At 50.8% G+C, this 20,594-nt stretch overlaps 1 protein-coding gene across 3 annotated transcripts; it reads right to left on the minus strand.

Moving 5' to 3' along the window:
* Positions 1-463: 463 nt before the first annotated feature.
* Irgc (immunity related GTPase cinema) lies at positions 464-4,052 on the minus strand. Of its 3 annotated transcripts, none has more exons than XM_021167851.2 (2): positions 3,970-4,052; positions 464-1,994 (listed from the first exon to the last, which is right to left on the minus strand). In XM_021167851.2, exon 2 carries the CDS (start codon positions 1,936-1,938, stop codon positions 544-546), a length of 1,395 nt encoding a protein of 464 aa, XP_021023510.1. In that variant the 5' UTR covers positions 1,939-1,994; positions 3,970-4,052; the 3' UTR covers positions 464-543. The 3 variants fall into 3 exon arrangements, with proteins under 3 accessions (XP_021023510.1, XP_021023508.1, XP_021023511.1); XM_021167849.2 differs by having other exon boundaries at positions 3,826-4,052; XM_021167852.1 differs by lacking the exon at positions 3,970-4,052 and adding an exon at positions 2,102-2,177 and having other exon boundaries at positions 486-1,994.
* Positions 4,053-20,594: the final 16,542 nt, after the last annotated feature.

The following is a 20,594-nucleotide window of genomic DNA, read 5'->3' on the forward strand; positions in this document are numbered from 1 at the left end:
CACTAGGTGTAGCTCAGTGGTAGAGCCCATGCCTAGAATCCCCCGGTGAGGGACTGGGAGTGTGGTTCAGTGGGTAGAGCCCCTGGGATATGATGCTAGGCCTACCAAAATGGGGGTAGAGAATGCTTAGGGTAGGGCTCCATTTCCATACCCAACAGCAAATTACAATATGGAGTGCCACAAGAAGGTTCTCTCTCTCTCTCCCTCTCTCCCCCTCCTCCCCCACCCCCACCCCCAAAGAGCACCTCCCAGGCAATTGATAGTTCTCACCTTGGCCTCATGAGGAGCAGGGAGAGAGACCACTGAGGAGCCCTGGTCACCCCGTCCACCCACCCCTCAGCCTCCCTCTCCTCGGGGTCAAATACCCCTAGACTCAGGCCTGTCTCCCTCTGTAACACCCTCTACAGCCACACCCACCCTGTGCGCAGCAACTGCGGTTCTCCCTTTGATCACAGTAGCCCTGTTTGGTTGATGTTGGTTTTTTTTTAAAGGGCTTGGCTGGTGGGTGAGGCGGAGGTGGGGAGGAGGGGCAGGGCTGCACTTTTATTTGTCTTCTGACAAGTCGCGCCTCTTCCAGCTGTCAAGAATATACTTGAGGAGGAGGCCGAGCTTCCTGCGGGTGGACAGCGGGGCTTCCTCGCTGGTTCCTTCCCCAGTGCTCCGCTTTTCCACTAAATTGTCACCAGCCGCCTCCAAGCTCACTTCACCCCCCTGGGGCTCATCTTCCTCCAGGGCCTTGATGCGGACGCGTTGGGCATCCTCAGCCATCTCATTGAGACAGCCCTGGAGCATGGTGTAGACCGTGCCGAAGCTGATACCACCGGCCACCAGCGTGCCGAAAACAGGGATGCCCCTCTCAAAGGCACGGGCCACCCGCATGGCACCATCTGAGGACTGTGAGTAGAGTCTCAGGACAGTCTCTGGTGAGACCTCGTTGGCCAGAGGGGAGCGGATGACGGAGCGCAGGTCCCCTGCCTGCTTGCCCACCTGCTCGGCCAGCTTGGCCAGCGAGTCGTCGTCTAGGCCGAAGCTGCGGTGGTAGCCCCGCAGTGAGCGGATAAGCAAGGCGTCGTCGTAGGCGGCTGCCAGTCCGGGGACCGGCAGGGCCTGGATGACACCGGATACCAAGGCAGTCTTAAGCACCTGCTCTTGTAGCATGTCCTTCTTCTTCTGCAGAGCCTCCAGCGAGATGTCAGGCAGGGACAGCAGACCGGCGTGGCGACGGTGGGCGGGCAGGTCGTGCTCCCAGGTGGTCACGAGCATCGGGAAGTCATAGCGTGTTGGCGACAGGTTGGACACCAGGAAGATGCGGGGATCATTCACGCCCGCTACCCGCAGCCTCTCCGCGCAGTGATCCCGGATCTCCTGGAGGACTGCAGCCTCGCTGAAACCCGAGGGCCTCTGGCTGCGGGTGGCCGCCAGATCCTCGTCCACCTTAGTGCGCACAAAGTAAAACTTCTTCCCCTGGCGCAGGATCTCAGAAGCAAGGCGGGACTCCACGGCGCCACAGCGACGTGGGGAGACGAGCAAGAAGAAGTCATAGCGGCCGAAATCCACCTGCTTCAGATACTTGTCTGCTGAGCAGCCTGGAGAACCGGCCCCCGGCAGGTCCCACAGGGTCACGTCGGGAAACTGCGGGTGCGGGTAGGGTGAAGGCTGCATGGTGGTCTCCACGACCCCAGTGAGAGCTGCGCCAGGATCCTCGGCCCCCAGGCCGCGCAGGGCATTGATGAGGGAGGACTTGCCGGCTCCCGACTCACCCGTGACGCCCACTTCCAGCCGGGTGGTCTCTGAGTTGGCCAGCAGCTCCCGAAGGCGAGAGGCGGCCTGAGGGATGTCGCCAGACTCAAAAGCAGTGCGTAGGGCCTCCAGCTCTTCCTTGGCCATGAGGATGGTGGTCTCCTCCTCGGGCACCGCGGGCAACCTGGAAGTTGCCATGGTTCAGAGCTGGGCAGGAAGATGGGGGACAGTCACAGAATGTGACTCCTCAGTGGCTGCAGGAGAAAGTAGACATTCGCATATCACGAGTCAGGGAGGCCAAAGTTCTCTCTAGACCGTTTCCAGCTCTCTTCCTCAAGAACCGGGGTACCCTGGCTCTCACCTGTAATTCAGCACTGAGGAGCTTGAGACTGGAGGATCACCATGAGTCCCAGGACAGTGAGAGTGACTCACAATGCCTAGGTGTGGTGGCACATAGTTTGAAGCTGAGACAGATCTATATGAGTTCAAGGCCAACCTAGGCTTCAACAGTGAGTTTTGGGCTAGCCAGGGCTTCCTAGTGAACTTCTGTCTCAGAAACAACCACAATCAGAAGTCAGAAGTCTCACACCTGAATTCCTACACGTGGGAAGTGGAGGTAGGATCGTTTTGAAGGGTATGCTCGGCTATAGAAGTCGAGTTCAAGGCTCTCCCGGGCTACATGCAACCCTGTCCCTAAACAAGAACTCGGGTACATTCAGCAGGAGTTAAGGAACTTTGGAGTATCAAAGGCCTAGGGTCACTTTCCACCTAGGCCACTGTCTTCCCATGGGACCTGGGGCCATAAGAACCAATCACCCTTGTGAAGGATGTGCGTCCTTTGCCCAGGAGTGAGGCTGGCCTGCTGAAATGAAACCTGATGATTCCTTACAGTATCTGGGTTGAGACAGGGTCTCTCACTTTGTAGCCCAGGCTGTCCCAGAACTTACTTTGTAGCCCAGGCTGGCCTAGAATCACTGTGGTCCTCCTGAGTGCTGGCATCACAAGCACAAGCCACCACCCCCCTCTAAGTCTTCTAAATATTTGAACCAGAGCCATCCAGTCTTACTGGGGTCAGGCCTCCCATCCTGGGTAACAGGGACGGGCAGGCATGTGGCACAGGCCAAGCTGGTGAGCTGCTCCTTTTCAACAGCTGTGGTCACCCTCTGCTACATACTGGCCTTCCCCATCGGTGAGATTTGGTTGTGACCGCGCTGGGAGTCTCCAGTGAGTCTCCCATTGGTAAACATCAGTAAGAGAATGCCAGGCATACGGCAGGAGCTTTTGTTAGCAGCCAGTATCGTGATTAACTCACAGCAGCTCTCTCATCTCAAGTCTCCTGAGTACTGGGATTACAGGAGTGAGCCTGTGCCTGGCTGGGCTTGTGACTTGGACCTCTTGTCCTCCTGAGCCCTGACTACTTCCCTCTGAACCGCCCTCAAAGGTCTCTTGGGCCCATATTAGGCCTATTTGTGTTGCCATGTCCCCTCGAGTCAACAGTGAAGATATTCTTAATTCAGCCCGTAGGCTCCCATTCAACTGCCCCCTCCCCCAGCCTGGCCTTGGCTGGCCTTGAGGGCCCATTATCGCCTCCTGGGACCTGTAACTCTTCGTACCTCCTGTCACTTTCCTGACAGTGTCCCTCATTGTCACCCTGGGGTTCCAGAGGTTCTCAATTGTGCACCCTGTGGGCCATTACCTCACCCAGACATGGTGGTACATGCCTGTAATCCTAGCCCTTAGGAGGCCAAGTCGGGGAGATCACCATGAGTCTAAAGCCAGCCTGGGCTACAGAGTGAGGCCTGTCTCAAACAAGAACCCCCCCCCCAAAAAAAAAAAAAAAACTCCAAATAATGAAGTCTCTTGCTTACAGAGAGACCTCCTTGGAATTAGAGTTCCACTTTGTCTGGCAGGGAGAGGAACCTAGCTCAGATAACACAAGCTATCTCCCCACTCAGACAGTCAGGACTCTAGCCCAGGCCCCTTGGCTCTTTTATCCCTCACCCCCTCTGCCACTTTCCCCTTCCCCTTGGCCCCCCTGTATCCCCGGCCCCAGCTACCCCTTCCCAGGCCCTGTCCCTAACCTACCTCAGATGTGACCTGAGACAGGTCCCAGCAGCTAGAGGCAGAACAGTAAGAGATGGCAGGTGGGGATGGGAACTTTCAGAAGCCTGGGTCTCTGTGCACAGACCCGCAGGGCCCAGCTGGAGAGCCTGGCCCTCAGGGACTCACCTGCCTGCAGGCTCTCCCTTTCCCCTCACACTCTCCCAGCTGGTGGGGTCTCCTCCCCGGTTAGCCCAAGATCACAACCTGTTGCTAGGACCCATTATAACAGTTGAGCCTCAGCCCATTGGTCAGCTGGGCTCCATGTAATAATGAGATAGTGACATCAGAGGGTGGGGCCCCAGGGAGCAGAGACCCTCAACCCCAGACACACTGAGAGCCTATTTAGGCCCTGAGGGCCGCCACAAGTGTCTTTCCAAACAGACTTGCTCAAAGCCCCACCCCCACCCCCTACCCCTGCTCCCATGGGATGAGCATGTAGCCCATGGATAGAGAGGGCTTGTCTAGCCCTGGGTTCCTCAACACCAAACACACCTAGCATGGTGGCAAACCACCAGCGAACCAACACTCAGCTGATGGAGCAGAAGGACTAAAGGCCAAGGCCTTCCCTGCCTAGATAGCAAGCTTTGAGGCTGAACTGGGTTTCATGAAACCCTAAACAAAACAAAACACAAACAAAACACACCCTAAATCAAAAACAGACAAACTCTGTGGGCCCTCTGAGACAAAGCCCTAAATGAATAACTTGGACATCTAAGGCTCTGGCCTACTCCCTGCTCTACACTACAGCCCAGGGAAGCCTTCAGCTTGTCAACCTTTCCTTCATTATCCGCTCCTCTGTGTACCCCTACTCTGGGGCATGAGGATGGGGTGGGGTGGCTATTAGCTTGGCTAGCACTGGCTGGGACAAGAGGAAAGGGGCAGTGGGAGGGAAGGGACCAATTTCTAGGCCTGGTAGCTCACTCCTGTGATCCCAGAGCCTCAGCAATAGATCCCAAGTTCAAGGACAGCCTCCCCTACACAGCACATTGGAGACCAATATGGGCTGAGACCACACACACACACACACACACACACACACACACACAGGTTGGGCAATGGGGAGGAAGAGGGAGGGAGAATAGCTTAATCTGCAGTATTTGCCTTGCAAGCACAAGGACGCAGGTTCAATTCTCAGAGCCCTGGCACTGGTAACCACAGCTCTGGAGACAGAGAATCACTGGGCCCTGGCCACCGTGTCTCACCTGATCAGTGCTGCTGACCAACGAGAGGTCCTTGTCTCAAAGGAGGCAGGTGGATGATGCAGAAGGTTGTCCTCTGGCTTACACACACACACACACACACACACCACAAAGCTTGACACAGGGTCTCATCTGTACTAACCGCAGACCGCAGTGGCCCTGGGTGGCAGCCACAGGACAGAGCACTGAGTCTTGCCTTCTTCCTCCCTTCCCTGCCCATCTGTCAGTCTTTGCTCAGTGGCCAAGTGTCTCTCCTGCCTGCCTTCCTTCTGTCTCCTGTTCCCTCCTTACTCTGTGAAGCAGCACATCTGGGTTATGGAGAGGGGAATGAAAGGAGCCATGAGTTATTAGTGGTGGCGCACAGCTGTAACCCCCCGGCACTTGAGAGGTGGAGGCTGGAGGATCAGGAGTTGTAAATTATCCTCCAGTTACTTGGCAAGTTCGAGGGCAGCCTGGCCCTTGTGGGGCCCTGTCTCAAAACAAGCGAAGAGGAGGTAGAGAACCGATGTGCAGAGTCGAGGACCCCTTCGGTGGGGCAAGGCTGGAGGGGAAAGAGTGCTTGAGGAGAGAAACAGGGAAGGCGAAATGGAATGGATGATGGGTGCTGTGGGCCTGCAGGCAGAGAACGGGCAGGCACAGAGCTAGAGCCCTGTGAGCCAAGAAGTGGGGATAAAAGACAGGAATCAGGGAGTCTCAGTGGCTGAGTGCTTGCCTAGTGTGCACAAGCCCTGGGTTCCATCCCCAGCGCTTTGTAGAGAACAGAAAGGTCTAACCTAGGTGTCACAGGTCTGCCAGTCAGGCTACTTGAGAAGCTGAGGCAGGAGGATCACCAGTTCCAAGCCTGCTGCTGAGTGAATTTAAGGTCATCCTGGACAACTTGCTGACACCTGTTTCAAAATAGTAAACCAACTATCTCACGCTCATGCCCATAGATCATGCCCGTAGCTCATGCGTACAGCCCAGGCACTCAGACACACACAGAGTTAAGAGGATAGTGGTGAATCTAAAGTCAGCCTCAGCTACAGGGTAAGGTCAGGCTGAGCTAACCTGAGACCCTACTTCAAAAAAAAAAAAATCAGTAATTCAAAATTAAAGACAAGGTCTGAGATGTTCCTCAATAGTAGCGTACTTGCCCAATGCATGGAGACCCCTAGGTTCAGTTCCTAATGCCCCCCCCACACACACACACGTGAGGCTGAGACTCCTACTAATAAGAGTCAAAGTACCCAGTCATGGCGTCTGGGGACTGCAGCTGCTCTCAGGACCCTGCTCTTAGCTACAGCTTCTCTACGGTCTGGTCCATGGGCACCTGCCTGTCCTATCTCCCTCATAGCCTCCCTCAGCCAGGCTCCACGGGCGTTCTTTCTCCTATCTGTTTTCTAGGATGAATCTCAGGCTTCTAAATCTCAAAGGCTCATTCTGGCCATGGGAGGATCCCTCAGAGCTGGGGACAGAGACCCCAGAGCTGGGGACAGATTATTGCCTGGATCTAGGGAAGGAACGGCTGCTGCCCACTGAGTCCAACCTTTCCAAGCCTCAGGCAGCAGCTGCGGGCTCGATGGGATCCTGCTGACTAGCAAACCAACGAAACGGAGTCAAAAATAGCCTCAGACATTCCTCAACACTGAGCAGACTGTGTGTGGCACGTCCCCAAGGCTCCTTCCCCAAACTCACAGACACGTGCAACGCCCGGGTGGGGGAGCGAGGAGGGACTAAAAGACCAGCAACACAGCATCATCAAACAGATCTGCATACATAAGCCAAGGGGCTAGAGAGATGGCTCCAAGGATAAGAGCACTGGCTGCTCCTGCAGAGAACTCAGGGTCGGTTCCCAGCACCCATGTGGCAGCCCACCAATGTCTGTATCTCCAGTTCCAGAGGATCTGACACCCCCTTCTGACCTCCATGAATACCATGCCCACACACAAGAGCACATGCATACATGGAGGCAAAACACTCATACACATAAAATAATTTTTAAAATATTTTATTATTTTATGTCTTTATCAGTATAATTCAATAAAATTAAATCGATTAGCCATAGAGAAATAAACTTGGGCTGGTGAGATGGCTCAGCGGTTAAGAGCACTGACTGCTCTTCCAGAGGTCCCGAGTTCAAATCCCAGCAACCACATAGTGGCTCACAACCATCTGTAATGGGATCTGATGCCCCCTTCTGGTGTGTCTGTAGATAGCTACAATGTACTCATATACATTAAATAAATAAACCTTAAAAAAATAATAATAAACTTAACCAGTTCTGTTTGTGTTAAAAAAGAACATTAATGAGCTAGGTGTGGTGGCGCACCCCTTTAATCCCAGCACTCAGGAGGCAGAGGCAGGCGGATCTCTGTGAGTCTGGGGCCAGCCTGGTTTACAGTGTAAGTTTCAGGACAGCAAGGGCTACACAGAGAAACCCCATGGGGGTGGGGGTGGGGGTGGGCAGTGTCTTATAAAGGAGCTTTCAGACAAGGCTGATAACCCAAATCTGATCCCTAGGACCCATATGGTCAATGGAGAAAACTGATTCTGACTTGCATATGTGCACCTTGGCAACACACCCACAATACACACACATACACACACACACACACACACACTAAAAATGCAAGTTTTTAAAAGAGAAAAGCCATGCAAACAAGATCAGCCTGATGCTCACAGCCGCCATCCAAACATTTGGAAGATGGAGGCAGGAGGATCCTTGGGCTCGCTGGCCCGTCTGCCTAACCTGCTTGGCCAGCGAGCGCAGGTGGCGATGCCCAGCTTTTACATGGATGCTGAGATCTGAATTCCCTCCCCATGCTTGCATAGCAAGGACTCTTACCCACTTAGTCATCTCCCCAGCCCACAGTTAAACCTTTCCTATTTAGTTTAGTGTGTTAAGAACTCAGCATTAGAGGGCATGCTTGGCATACAGGAGGCTCTGGGTTCCGTCCTCAGCGCCAGAGAGAATGAAGGAAGTAAAATGGGAACAGGGGTAGGGGAGGAAGAGACGGAGGAAGCAGAGGAGGGAGAGGCAGAGGAGGGGGAGGAAGAGAAGGAGGAAGCAGAGGAGGGGGAGGAAGGAGAGGAGGAAGCAGAGGAGGGGAGGCAGGGGAGAAGAGGAAGAAGAGGCAGAAGAGGAAGAGGGGGAAAGGGAAGAGGAAGAAGAAGAGGAGGAAGGGAGGGGGAGGAGGGAAGGGGGGAGGAGGCGGAACCAGGTCCAGCAGAGAGGACAGAGATGAATAACCTCTCCACACTTGCTCTTCCCTTCCTTCTAAATGTAATCAAACCTAAGATGCCGGTGGCTGTCGGACACGTCTTTTTTGATCCTGCTAACAAAGAAAAAAATGATGCTGCCAATAAAACCACAACATGACATTTCCTTATCACTTAAGATGTTTATTCTGGGACAGCTGAGAGAGCTCTTGGGAACTTATTTAGAAAGCACAGATCCTTATCACACATCAGTTCTATACTCACAAAAATAGAGTGGTGCCTGCCGCCAGTTATGCCAGCACTCGGGAGGCAGACAGGGGAGGACTGAGAATGTGAGGCCAGCCTGAGCTACACAGTGAGATCTTGTACCAAGAAACAACAACACCTGGATCTGCCAGGGCACTGGTGGTGCATGCCTTTAACCCCAGCACTCGGGAGGCAGAGGCAGGTGGATTTCTGAGTTTGAGGCCAGCCTGGTCTACAAAGTGAGTTCCAGGACACCCAGGGCTATACAGAGAAACTCTGTCTCGAAAAACCAAAAAAAAAAGAAAGAAAGAAAGAAAGAAAGAAAGAAAGAAAGAAAGAAAGAAAGAAAGAAAGAAAGAAAGAAAGAAAGAGAAAAAGAAAAAGAGGCAGAGGCAGGCGAGTCTCTGAGTGCGAGGCCAGCCTGGTCTCCAGAGCTCTCGGGCTAGCTAGGGCTACACAGAGACAAGGAAACAAAGCAGAACAAATGTTGATAGGGTGAGATAGCCCAGCAGATAAAGGTGCCTGCCAAACCACAGGAAGGCTAAGGTGGAGCCCTAGGAACCAACACTCCACAGACCCACACATACACAACCCCCACACATACCTACAACACACATGCACACTACTCATACATACACACCACACATAGACACATATACAACACATACCACACACACCACACAACACTTTAAACACAAATACACACACATTGAAGTAAAAGAAAACAAAATCCAGCGATCCTGAAACTCACCTGCACACTGTGGCTTCTGGTCTCTCCATTCCCAGCAGTCCAGCCCCGCAGGCTGGACCCATCCTGGAGGTTCACTGAATAGATTGTGGTTTTATTCTTGTGTTTGTCTGGATCCTCCCCACTTCCTCTCTCTCTCTCTCTCTCTCTCTCTCTCTCTCTCTCTGACAAGATCTCTTGTAGGCCAGGCTGACCTTGAACCATGTAGCTGAAGATGACCTTGGACATTCTTCCTCTCACTGGCACCTTCTGGGTGCTGGAATTACAGGGTGTGTGTGTGTGTGTGTGTGTGTGTGTGTGTGTGTGTGCCAACATGAAATCAGCCTCCAGGGTTTCTCTTATTCATTCAAACACTGGCTGCCTTATGGCCACCAGATTCTGTTCTAGGTGCAGACACAGTAGTGGATAGAACTCTACATCTCAGGCTGCCTTGAAACTCACTATGTAGCCCAGGTTGACCCTTGTTTTGTGGAACTTATATTTTCATTAATTTGTTTATTTTTGTGTGTGTTGTTTTGCCTGCATGTATGTCTGTGTGAATGTTTAAGACCCCCCTGGTACTGGAGTTACAGACAGTTGTGAGCTGCCATGTGGGGGCTGGGAATTGCACTCCTGTCTTCTTGAACAGCAGCCAGGGCTTTTAACCTCTGTGCCACCTCTCTAGCATATATATATATATGATTTATTTGATTTAATTTTATTTATTATATATAAGTACACTGTAGCTGTCTTCAGAAACACCAGAAGAGGGCATCAGATCTCATTAGGGATGGTTATGAACCACCATGTGGTTGCTGGGACTTGAACTCGGGACCTCTGGAAGAGCAACCAGTGCTCTTAACTGCTGAGCCATCTCTCCAGCCCTAGCCCTTATATTTTTAAAAGATATAGATAATGAAAATAAGATGAGGCCAAGTAGTAATGAGAAAAGAGAAGAAAAGGAAATCAAGGAGGAAGCAACAGGATTTGGAAGCTACAAGATGGCTGCCCTTTTATAGTCGATTGCCACATGCGGTTTCCTTCTCCCCAAATGTGAATTCCAGGCTTCCCCGGAGACATGGAGTGAATTTTGAACTGTCTTTGAGAATTGCTATCATCAGTAGGATTCTGGGACTTCAGTGCTAGACTGTGAGAGGGACTGGGTCCTTTTTTTTTTTTTTTCCACCCTGGCATGCTGGGGAAGAGATCGGCTACCCTCCTGGGATAGGGACAGCCACTGACAGATGAGCCAAAGTGAACTAGCATAACCCAGCCACTAGGGGGCAGCAGCTGAACGCAGCCTATGTGCAATGGCCATGGGAGGTCAGAGGAGGGCGTGGTGTTCTCTGGAGCAAAAGCTACAGGTGGTTGTATGTTCTGCATAGATGCAGGGAACCAGAGCTCTGTCCTCGGAGAGCAGCAAGCACTCTTAACCACTGGGCCATCCCCCCAGACCTCTGTGGTACATTTTAGGGCTTCCTCAGCTCTATCCCTAACTCCTGCCCACACTCCCTCCTTCCCTCTTTCCTTTCTTTCTTTTTTCTTCTTTCTCTCCCTGATCCTCCTGCCTCCACCTCCCAAAAGGATAGGCATGTTTCACCACACCCAGCTAGGGTTTTTTCTTTCAATGAACAGGAGGAATATGTCATCCAAGCTTTTAAGCTTATTGTAAATTATTTGTGATATGCAAAAACGGAACAGATATTAGTCCGTGTCCTGTAATCAGGATGTTTATTGCTAAATCTATCCTCGAGGGAGGAAGATAAAAGGAAATTGCATGAGTTCCCACCAAAAGCAGAAAGTGGAACTGTGCACACCTCCCACGACAGGGTGACAACCAAGAGAACTTAAGTATGTCCACACTTCAGTCATGAGGCCCAGACCACACAGCTGAGGACCGGGGGAACTGATACTTGGGGCCTATCATGAGAGGCTAAAAAGTGGTGCAAATGTAAATAGAGAGCCAGTCTGCTGTGGTGGCATAGATTTTTTCTCTCAGCACTGGGGAAGCCTATGGTTTTGAACTGGTTCCTGCTGATCTACCTCCTTTATCCCATTCCAAGAGAAATTCCACTAGCAGGCAGGTGGGAACATTCTGAAAGACCAGAGAATGGAGTATTATTATTATTATTATTATTATTATTATTATTATTATTATCATTACGTAGCATATATCTATCATCTTTAATTAAGCCTGAAAACTGAGAGGAGACAGACCAGTTCCACAATTATACAACTGAAGCAAGTTTTATTTTAGAGGTGCACCTGGGGCTGGCCAACTGGCTCTCTCACCCTAAGCTGAGATTTTATTGAGCAGCCCCAACAGGTTTTTTGGGTCCTTTAAAGAAAAATTAAAAGCTGAGTCAGCCAGTGGTGGATCAGGCCTTTAATCCCAGCACTCAGGAGGCAGAGGCAGGCGGATCTCTGTGAGTTTGAGACCAGCCTGGTCTACAGAGTGAGTTCCAGGACAGCCAGGGCTACACAGAGAAGCCCTGTCTCAAAACAAACAACAACAAACCCCTCCTATGTTCCTGCATGTCTTTGGCAACCGTTTGTTCTCTCTTTGCTGCACTGACTCTCCGTAACACGCACTTCCTGCTGACGTGATGTCTGTATCTTCCTTTCTCCTCTGTCTCCTGAACTATCTCATGAACCCTGTCAACCTGACTGGTTCTGAGAGCAGCTAAGACTCAAACCCTCTGGGGAACCTACCTGTGAGGGATTTTCTGGGAAAACTCATCCCGAATGGGGGAGGGGCACAATCTTCACACAGCTCAGATATAAGAGTGTCCATAGGAAAAGGCAGCCTTAGCCAGGCAGTGGTGGAGCACGCCTTTAATCCCAGCACTTGAGAGACAGAGGCAGGTAGATTTCTGAGTTCAAGGCCAACCTGGTTTACAGAGTGAGTTCCAGAACAGCCAGGGCTACACAGAGAAACCCTGTCTCGAAAAAACAAAAAGAAAGAAAGAAAGAAAGAAAGAAAGAAAGAAAGAAAGAAAGAAAGAAAGAAAGAAAGAAAGAAAGAAAGCAGCCTTTGTGGTCATGAGATCAAGAAAGAAGACTTAGCTTTCTGGAAGCCATAGTCCTAGAAAGGATGTCCAGCCTGGTGCCCTGACTTATCCCCAGAGACTGCCAGGCTTCTCAGTGCCCGAGAACGACAGGAAGGGATGAGAGGCCTCATTACCAAGAAGATAGAGCAAGGTTCTTCAGGACAGCGCAAGGATGCCTTGGCCTGGGTGGTGATTAACTGTGCAGTGTGTCCCACAGGCCAACAGGTAGCCTGGGAACTCTGAGCCACCCACAGTCCCCTGCATGGGCTGCAAGAGCCAGAACCCAGTAGAGAAGTATTAAGGTAGCATGAGAGGGTAAGGAAGGGAATTAGGGGTCATACCCAGGCAGAGGTTCACAACTGCACATGCACATAGCTTACACACACACACACACAGCTCACAGACTCACTTTGCTCATGAACAGTATTCCTGTCCTTGTTGAGAACTCACCGGAGACTTCTAGCCATTAACCTCTGGCCCAGTCTCAACTGTTCCTTCAAATATCCACAAGTTACTGCTTTGTAGAGGATATGATAGACAACATGAAAGCAAAATGGTTTCTTATTTCTCTAATGTGAAAACCCAAGAAGAGGTCAGGTATGGTGGCGCACACCTTTAATCCCAGCGCTCAGGAGGCATATGCAGGTGGACCTCTGAGATTGAGGCCAGCTAGGCCTGCGTAGTAAGACCCTGTCCAAAAATTCAAACTAAAACAACCTCAGAAGTCAGGTTGTAATCCTGAGGTAGAGCCCCTGCCTAGAATCCCCCAGGGAGGGGCTGGGGGCGTGGCTTGTTGGTAGAGTGCCTCCCTAGCATTCATAGCACCTTAGAGTCTAACCCCAAAATGGAAAAATAAGGAATCTCACACAACTGTAGATTATGTAAATCCTTATCATATATATCTGTGTATATTTATGCAAACACATGCATGCATATAGTTTGAGCTCAAGCTAACCTCAAACTTAACAGTCCTCCTGCCTCTCAATGCTAGAATTTATCGCTGTGCAGCACTGTTTCTGGCACATGGCCAGGAATAAATACTTTTGAACACTTGTAAACAGAACCATCTTCCTATTTTCCCATGAGTATCAGTTTAGAGTCCCTGCAGTTCCATCCATAGCGCCTGCTGTGCTCCTGAATGACGCTATTCTCTGGGCGCAGGAAGCCACAGGTAGCTGCTGAGCACTGGAGCCATTGCTAGTTAGTGCAGATCAAGAGGCACTGTCGAAAATAAACGGCAGACTTGCAAGAAAAAGGGAGTGTAGTTTATACTTTCTCTCCTCCTCTTCTTCTTTTGCATTTTATTTTGTGTTTTGAAACAGGGATTCTCTGTGTAGCCCTGGCTGCCCTGGAACTCACTCTGTAGACCAGGCTGGCCTCGAGAACTCACAGAGATCCCCTTGCCTCTGCCTCCCACTCTCTCTCTCTCTGCTTCCCCAGAAGGTGTCACGTGAATGAGCAAAGACGTGATGTGGTGTGCAATTTTTTCAGTGTAATTTTTTTTTTTTTTTTTTTTTTGGTTTTTCGAGACAGAGTTTCTCTGTGTAGTCCTGGCTGTCCTGGAACTCACTTTGTAGACCAGGCTGGCCTCAAACTCAGAAATCTGCCTGCCTCTGCCTCCCGAGTGCTGGGATTAAAGGCATGCACCACATTTTCTCTGCATTGGTGTTTCGCCTGCATCTATGTCTGTGTGGAGGTGTTGGATTCCCTCAAACTGGAGTTACAGACACTTGTGAGCTGCCATGTGGGTGCAGATAAAATAAAAATAAATAAATTATGTTGAAAAGCATCCCACACCCCAACACCTCTTTGCTCACCCACAAGGCACCTTCTGGTGACAGAGGAGTGGGTTCCTGACAGCGCCTTAGTGACAGGTGATGGTGAGCCAGAAGCCAAAGCCAGCACTCTAGGAGAAGGCTGTGATGGAAGTCTCCAGCTCACAGCCCTGGAGGCCACACAAGAACCAGTTCCCCAAGGGACAGAGCTCCCTTCCCCTGAGACTGGAGAGATGGGGAGTGCACCAGAGTAAGGCCGGGTAACCACAGCCTCGCCCTCCAGGGAATCACCAAAACCCTGTGCATGTGACCAACCACTTCCCTTCTGCCTGAGGTCCCCACACAACACATCCAAAGTTGGGCATTGCTAGGGAAGACACGTCTCAGAGAACCCCCTTCAAGCTGTGGGTGTTGGCACATGCCTGTAATCCCAGCCCTCAGGAGGTTAAGACAGGAAGTCCTCAAATTCAAGGTCTGCTTGGTTTACCTAGCCAGACCCAGACTGAAAAGTGAACAGGCTGGGGCTGTAGCTCAATGACAGAATACATGCCGACAATGTACCAGGAGATGCTGGGGCCGTGGCTCAGTGGTAGAGGCCCTGCCTAGAATCCCCCAGTGAGGGGCTGGGGTTGTGGCTCAGTGGTAGAGCCCCTGCCTAGAATCCCCCAGTGAGGGGCTGGGGTTGTGGCTCNAGGGGCTGGGGTTGTGGCTCAGTGGTAGAGCCCCTGCCTAGAATCCCCCAGTGAGGGGCTGGGGTTGTGGCTCAGTGGTAGAGCCCCTGCCTAGAGTCCCCCAGGGAAGGGCTGGGGGCGTGGCTCAGTGGTAGAGCCCCTGCCTAGAATCCCCCAGTGAGGGGCTGGAGCTCAGTGGTAGCACATTTCCCTATCATGTTCATGTCTCATGTTATCTCTATCCACAGTGGATGGAAATGGGTTCACTGTATCTTACAAGTTAGAATTCTTTATCAAGGCAAGGTAGGGCTCCAGCAGGAACTGGAGCAGAGTGCACGGAGGAATGCTGCTCACTGGCTTGCTCCTCACAGCCTGACATCCCAGGTCCACCAGGCCAGGGTTGGCACTGCACACAGTGAGCTGAGCCCTTCCACATCAATTAGCAATCAAGATAATGTCTCACAGACCTCACAGACATTCCCACAGGCCAATCCGATGGAGGCATTTCTTCAATTGAGGTTCCATCTTCCAAGGCAACTCCAGTTAACATGAGTAGAACAAAAAAAAAAAAACAAAAACAAAAAAAGCCAATCAGCATACAGAAGCACAAAATCTACACGGGCCACTGAAAGGAATCACTGAGAGTCTTAAACACTTACAGCTACTCAGCAGTTCAGCCAAGCACCCCACATCTTTCTGGAAACACAGCCACACCCAGCTAGAGAACACACACAAAGCTAGAGACCAGCTGTCAGCACGTGCGTCTAAATCTATCTGTTCAGACATGTAGATACCTACTTACATGGGGCCCGGGGGATGTGTAGAACCACCTCCCCCTCCCACAGACAGTTCTAAATAACCGTGTATGTGGGATGGGCACGGTGAGAAACAGCCCTGCAAGTTCCCCCTTGCAAACATCAGCTTTGCAGAAAAGCACATGCAAAAGGACTTTTGTGGGTGTCTGAGGAGATGGCTCAGTCTTTGGTTAGAAGCACATGCTGCTATGGCAGAAGACCTGAGTTCAGTTTTCAGCATCCAACACCTCCACACAGACATAGATGCAGGCGAAACACCAATGCAGAGAAAATGTGGCACACGCTCATAACCACCTACAACTGCAGCGCCAGGAGATAAGATGCCCTCTTCTGGCCTCTTTGGGCATTGCATCCATGTGCACACACATGGCATGCTCGTACATATAAATAATGAAATGTGTCTTTGTTAAAAGAACACTCACGTGCTTGATGGTATGCAACAAGGTGCCTAAAAACTTGAACACACTCAGAGGCACACTCTGATGGGCATGTACGTTAGTTGTCTCTGTCTAGTTCCTCTGATGAATGGCCAAGGCCAGCATATGTTTCACCACCAGCTCAGACCACCACGCTTCCCTACCTGGAGGATAGAAACTACTGTCTCCCGACAGTGGTCACCGAGTGAGAGGCAGCATGGGACAGGAATGTGGCCTGAGGCTCAGTGGGACCTCTCTTTTCCTCCCATGCTTGAGACCTCTCCTAAGCCTGAGGCTTCTGCAGTCAGTGATGTATTTGCCGGGTTTATTGATGAATAATTATCTGCTCAAAGCTTAGTGACTTTTAACCAGGCACAAAGGACAAATAGTGTGTGGTGTCACTTACTTGAGACATCTAGAGGAGTCAGCCAAGCAAGGGAACAGAAAATGGGTGGATGGGTGTCTGGGCTGTAGGGAAAGTCGGTGATAAGGTAGAAGGATATAGAGTTTGGGGGATTAGGGAGTCTCCCCTTCCATCAAGTAGAAATGGAACCCAAGGTTTGAAGTATGTTTACTGAGAGATCTACCACTGAGCCACACCACCAGCCCCTCACTGGGGGATTCTAGGCAGGGGCTCTACCACTGAGCCACGCCCCCAGCCCCTCACTGGGGGATTCTAGGCAGGGGCTCTACCACTGAGCCACGCCCCCAGCCCCTCAATGGGGGATTCTAGGCAAGCCTTCTACTGCTCCCCTACACCCTCATTCCTTTTGAGAATGGATCTGGGACGGGACATGTGTACATATAGACACCTTATGTCCATATCCATGGGGACAATATATGCACAACTTGCACATCCCCGTGCTTCCTCTTAGCAATCTTCTTTTGTCCTTTTCCTATTGTAAATTTCAAGCTCCCACATCTGCCTCTTTTTTTCTTCATTGTGATAATTAATTTAATCTGCTGCTTAGTTTTGAAAGTAAAGCTGTTGGCAGCTGGGAATTTGAGGATGTGAAGGTGAGAATGTTCGGGCGTTGACTGCTGATCCAGCACGTGCAGAGTCCTCTGCGTTTCAGTGTTCCTTGCTGCGTAGCATCTAACAAAGGCGTCTTCTGCATCTCTGAGTAGAGAGAACACTACCCTGCCCGGGTGAAGTTCCTTTCTCATGTCTGGAATATCTACAGTTCTGGTAGGTGAATGCACTTAATAACTGCCCAGTACTTCTGAGTCTCTTTCTGTCTCTGTACCACTGGGCTATCCTGCAACCTCCTCGCTGGGGGATCCTGGGTAAATGGTCTATCTTGCACAGAGCTTCATCCTAGTAAAACACTTTTTCAATCAGCGTTCCTTTCTCTACTATAAAAGTAATGGTGAGTTTTCTTGGGTGACGTCAAACAAGACTATTAGCAAATCTATCTTCCTACACAAGTAGGGAAATGAAGAAAGAAAGAGAGGCGGGGGAGGGAGGGAAGGAGAGAGAGGGAGAGAGAGGGGGACAGGGAGAGGGAGAGAGAAATGAAGAAACCATGAGATCTTCCTTCCTTAAATAGAGCCTGGACCTCCAATCTCACATTTCAGGATGTTTGAGCTTAAAATTCCTGCAGCTGTGCAGATTCGCAGTGGGTGCTGGGATAGAAGTGTGAGTCTGTTGCGCGTGCCAATGGCGGTCTGCTTTTGAATGTGTGAAGTACTGAGGGTGTGTGGTTCCTCTTAAGAGCACTCTGGCATGGCACGGAATGCCCTGGGGACACAGACTGTTGGGAAGAACAGATACAAAGCAGGGAGGGTTGAGAAGATGCTTTACGGAGCTAGCTAGTTTGGAGCAGAAGGGCTGGGTGGGAGGAGTCTCGGGGCTGCGTGGGAGGAGCCTCAGGGCTGCGTGGGAGGAGCCTCAGGGCTGTGTGGGCGGAACCTCAGGGTTCCTTCAGTCTGAGCAGTAAGACGGAATGCTCCTCTGGACCCAGGTGTCATCATTCTCTAGTAACTGGCTATCTTCGAGTGTAGCACAGTCCCTCAGGATTTAGAAATCCCTTGCAAAAGAGAGGGAGATAAGAGGAGTGACTCAGAGGCCGAGCCTCCCATTTTGATGTCTGTCTTTGTCTGAAGTCATCTGAGTCATCACTTACTCTTGTCTCAGTAGTTCTATATGGCCTCTGGCATTGTTACAACCTTTCTTAGTCTGGTTTTGGTGGGTTGTTTTTGGTGTTGTTGTTTTGTTTTGGTTTTGTTTTGATTTATTTACTGGAGAGGAGGCACGTCTGTAGTACAGATGTGCCTGTGGGGGTCAGAGGGCAACATGTGGGAGTGGGTATTCTCCTTTTACCGTGTAGATGGTAGGGATTGAACTCAGGTCATCAGGCTTGGTGAAAGCACCTTTTCCCCCGGTGGAGACACCTTGTCCACGACTGCTAGGAATCTTAAAGTTTGAAATCTTCCTCCCTCCAATCAACATCTTCCCAGAGTGCCTCTGTCTTAACAATGTGTCTGTAGTAGGCAGGCAACAGTGATTCCTACCTGTAGCCCTGGCTACTTGGGAGGCTGAGGCAGTAGGATCATTTGAGTCCCTTAGACTACTCTTGGAGACCTTGAATCAAAGTAAATAAGCAAGCCTAGCCTTGGCTCCCAGAACTTGGGAAGAAGAGGAAGGAGAATTGAGAGTTCAAGGCCAGCCTGGTTAATATAGCAACACTGTGTCTCAAAAATGCAAGGTATGGGGGCTGGAGAGGTGGCTGGGGGTGGGAGGGGCTGTTTCACCCAATAACCTGAGTTCTAACCCCAGGACCCACAGGATAGAAGGGAAGGTAAGTTATTCTCTGACCTCTGACATTAAAGGCGTCCATCACTACCACCCAGCCATACATATAATTTTAATAACATAATAGTTTAAAAACAAAACAAAACAAAACAAAAATAAGAACAACTCTTTGTCTCTGACTTATCAACAGACTCCCATACCCCTTCCAAAACCAAGATTCGTTTGTTTGTTTGTTTGTTTGTTCGTTTGTTTGTTTGTTTTAGCTGTTATCTGATGAAGAGTCTTATTGTATAACCCAGACTGACTTCAAACTTGGGTTCCTCCCACCTCAAGGCCTTCCCAGGAGCTGGGATTACAGGTGTGAGCCACACCCCTGCACCAGCTAGACTTTGGGGACCATTTCAATCTACAAGCATGGTGGAAGTGACCTCCAAGGCTGGGTCCCAAAAGACCAGGCAGCTGCCACCCCATTTGCTGGGGGAGCTCTTCAGAGGCTTTGTTGAGGTCCTGAGGCAGCCATGATGGGAGACAGCTCGATCTCCCTCCTGGAGCCTTGGCGTGCTCAACCCCCCCTCGCTGGGCCGCAGCTGCAGACACGGCAGAGATCCGGTGTTTTGTGAAACTCTTCCTCATTTCCCCATCCCCAGGAACCGCAGGCATGGTGAAACCCGTTGACACCTAAAGCCACAAGGCCTGCAGGTGATTTGTTGGTTAACAAGAGAGAAACCAAGACACTCATACAGGGGAAATCCAGCGCACATCTGTGCGCGGGTGACAGAGCAGCTGACTGTGCCAGTGACCTACAGAACTCTCACCTCCATTCCACGACCCATTGAGAGTGATGCACACTGTCTGGTTCCCCAGGCAGTTGGTGACTAAAGGGAGTCACGTGGGCTGAAGTGTTCCTGGAAAGGCAGGGACACTTAACGGGGCGGGCGTTGGCACTCTGGGTGTGGCCAGAGGGAACAGGGAATTAGAGGTCCCCATCCAGACCCTCTCAATCTCTCTCTCTCTCTCTCTCTCTCTCTCTCTCTCTCTCTCCAGAACAATTCTTTCTGACTAAAGTTCTCCAAAGTCTGGCTAGCTTGGCCTCACTGGGAATGGGGAACATAGTCCCATGCGCTCCCATGTCCTGAAGAAATCTTCCACTTGGACCTGAAGATCTTTTATTCAGTCCACAACAGTGGTTATCAACCTTCCTGATGCTGCAAGTCTTTAATACATTTCCTTGTGTTATGGTGACACCCTCCCCCAATAAAATAATTTCATTGCCACTTCGGAACTCTAATTTTACTACTGTAATGCATCATAATATAAATATCTGATATGCAATACCTCTCTGGGGTCCAGACCCACAAGTTGAGAACCCCCTGTCTGCAAACACTCAACTTTGTTTTCATGTAGGGTTCCATGTCGCCCAGATTGATCTCTTAACTCAGTATGATGTAGCGGAGGATGACTCCTGATCCTCCTGCCTGTAGTTTCAGAATTCTGGGATTAGCAGCACGCACCCCAAAACTCAGTTTATGGGGTGCAGGGAGGAAGCCCTGGACCTTGTGCACGCTAAATGAGTCTTCAATGATGGAACTATAGCCCCATCCCTCATACCCATTTTCCAGATGCGAAACATCGAGGTTTCCACTTCTTGCCCTAGTTAGCCAGCCAGGAAGCAGCAGAGTCCCGGGCCCTCTCTCTCTTCTGTGTGCAATTCCTAAGGGGTCCAGCTAGTAGCCAAACTCATCTGTAAATAGATTGAGTGTGGCAGTTGTCACAGAAACCAGGGAGGAGGCCCTAGGTCAGGACATAAACACCTGCTCCACAGTCCCCCACAAGTCATGCTAGAGCTAGTCTTTAGGACAGTTTCTCCTTTTCTACAGATGGAGAACCGAAAGCTTCAAG

This window comes from Mus caroli, chromosome 7, assembly GCF_900094665.2.
Source record: "Mus caroli chromosome 7, CAROLI_EIJ_v1.1, whole genome shotgun sequence".
In the NCBI taxonomy this organism is placed as follows: domain Eukaryota; kingdom Metazoa; phylum Chordata; class Mammalia; order Rodentia; family Muridae; genus Mus; species Mus caroli.

Coding starts and splice junctions, on each gene's coding strand:
- Irgc (XM_021167851.2), bottom strand. CDS start 1,938: ATGGCAACTTCCAGGTTGCCCGCGGTGCCCGAGGAGGAGACCACCATC.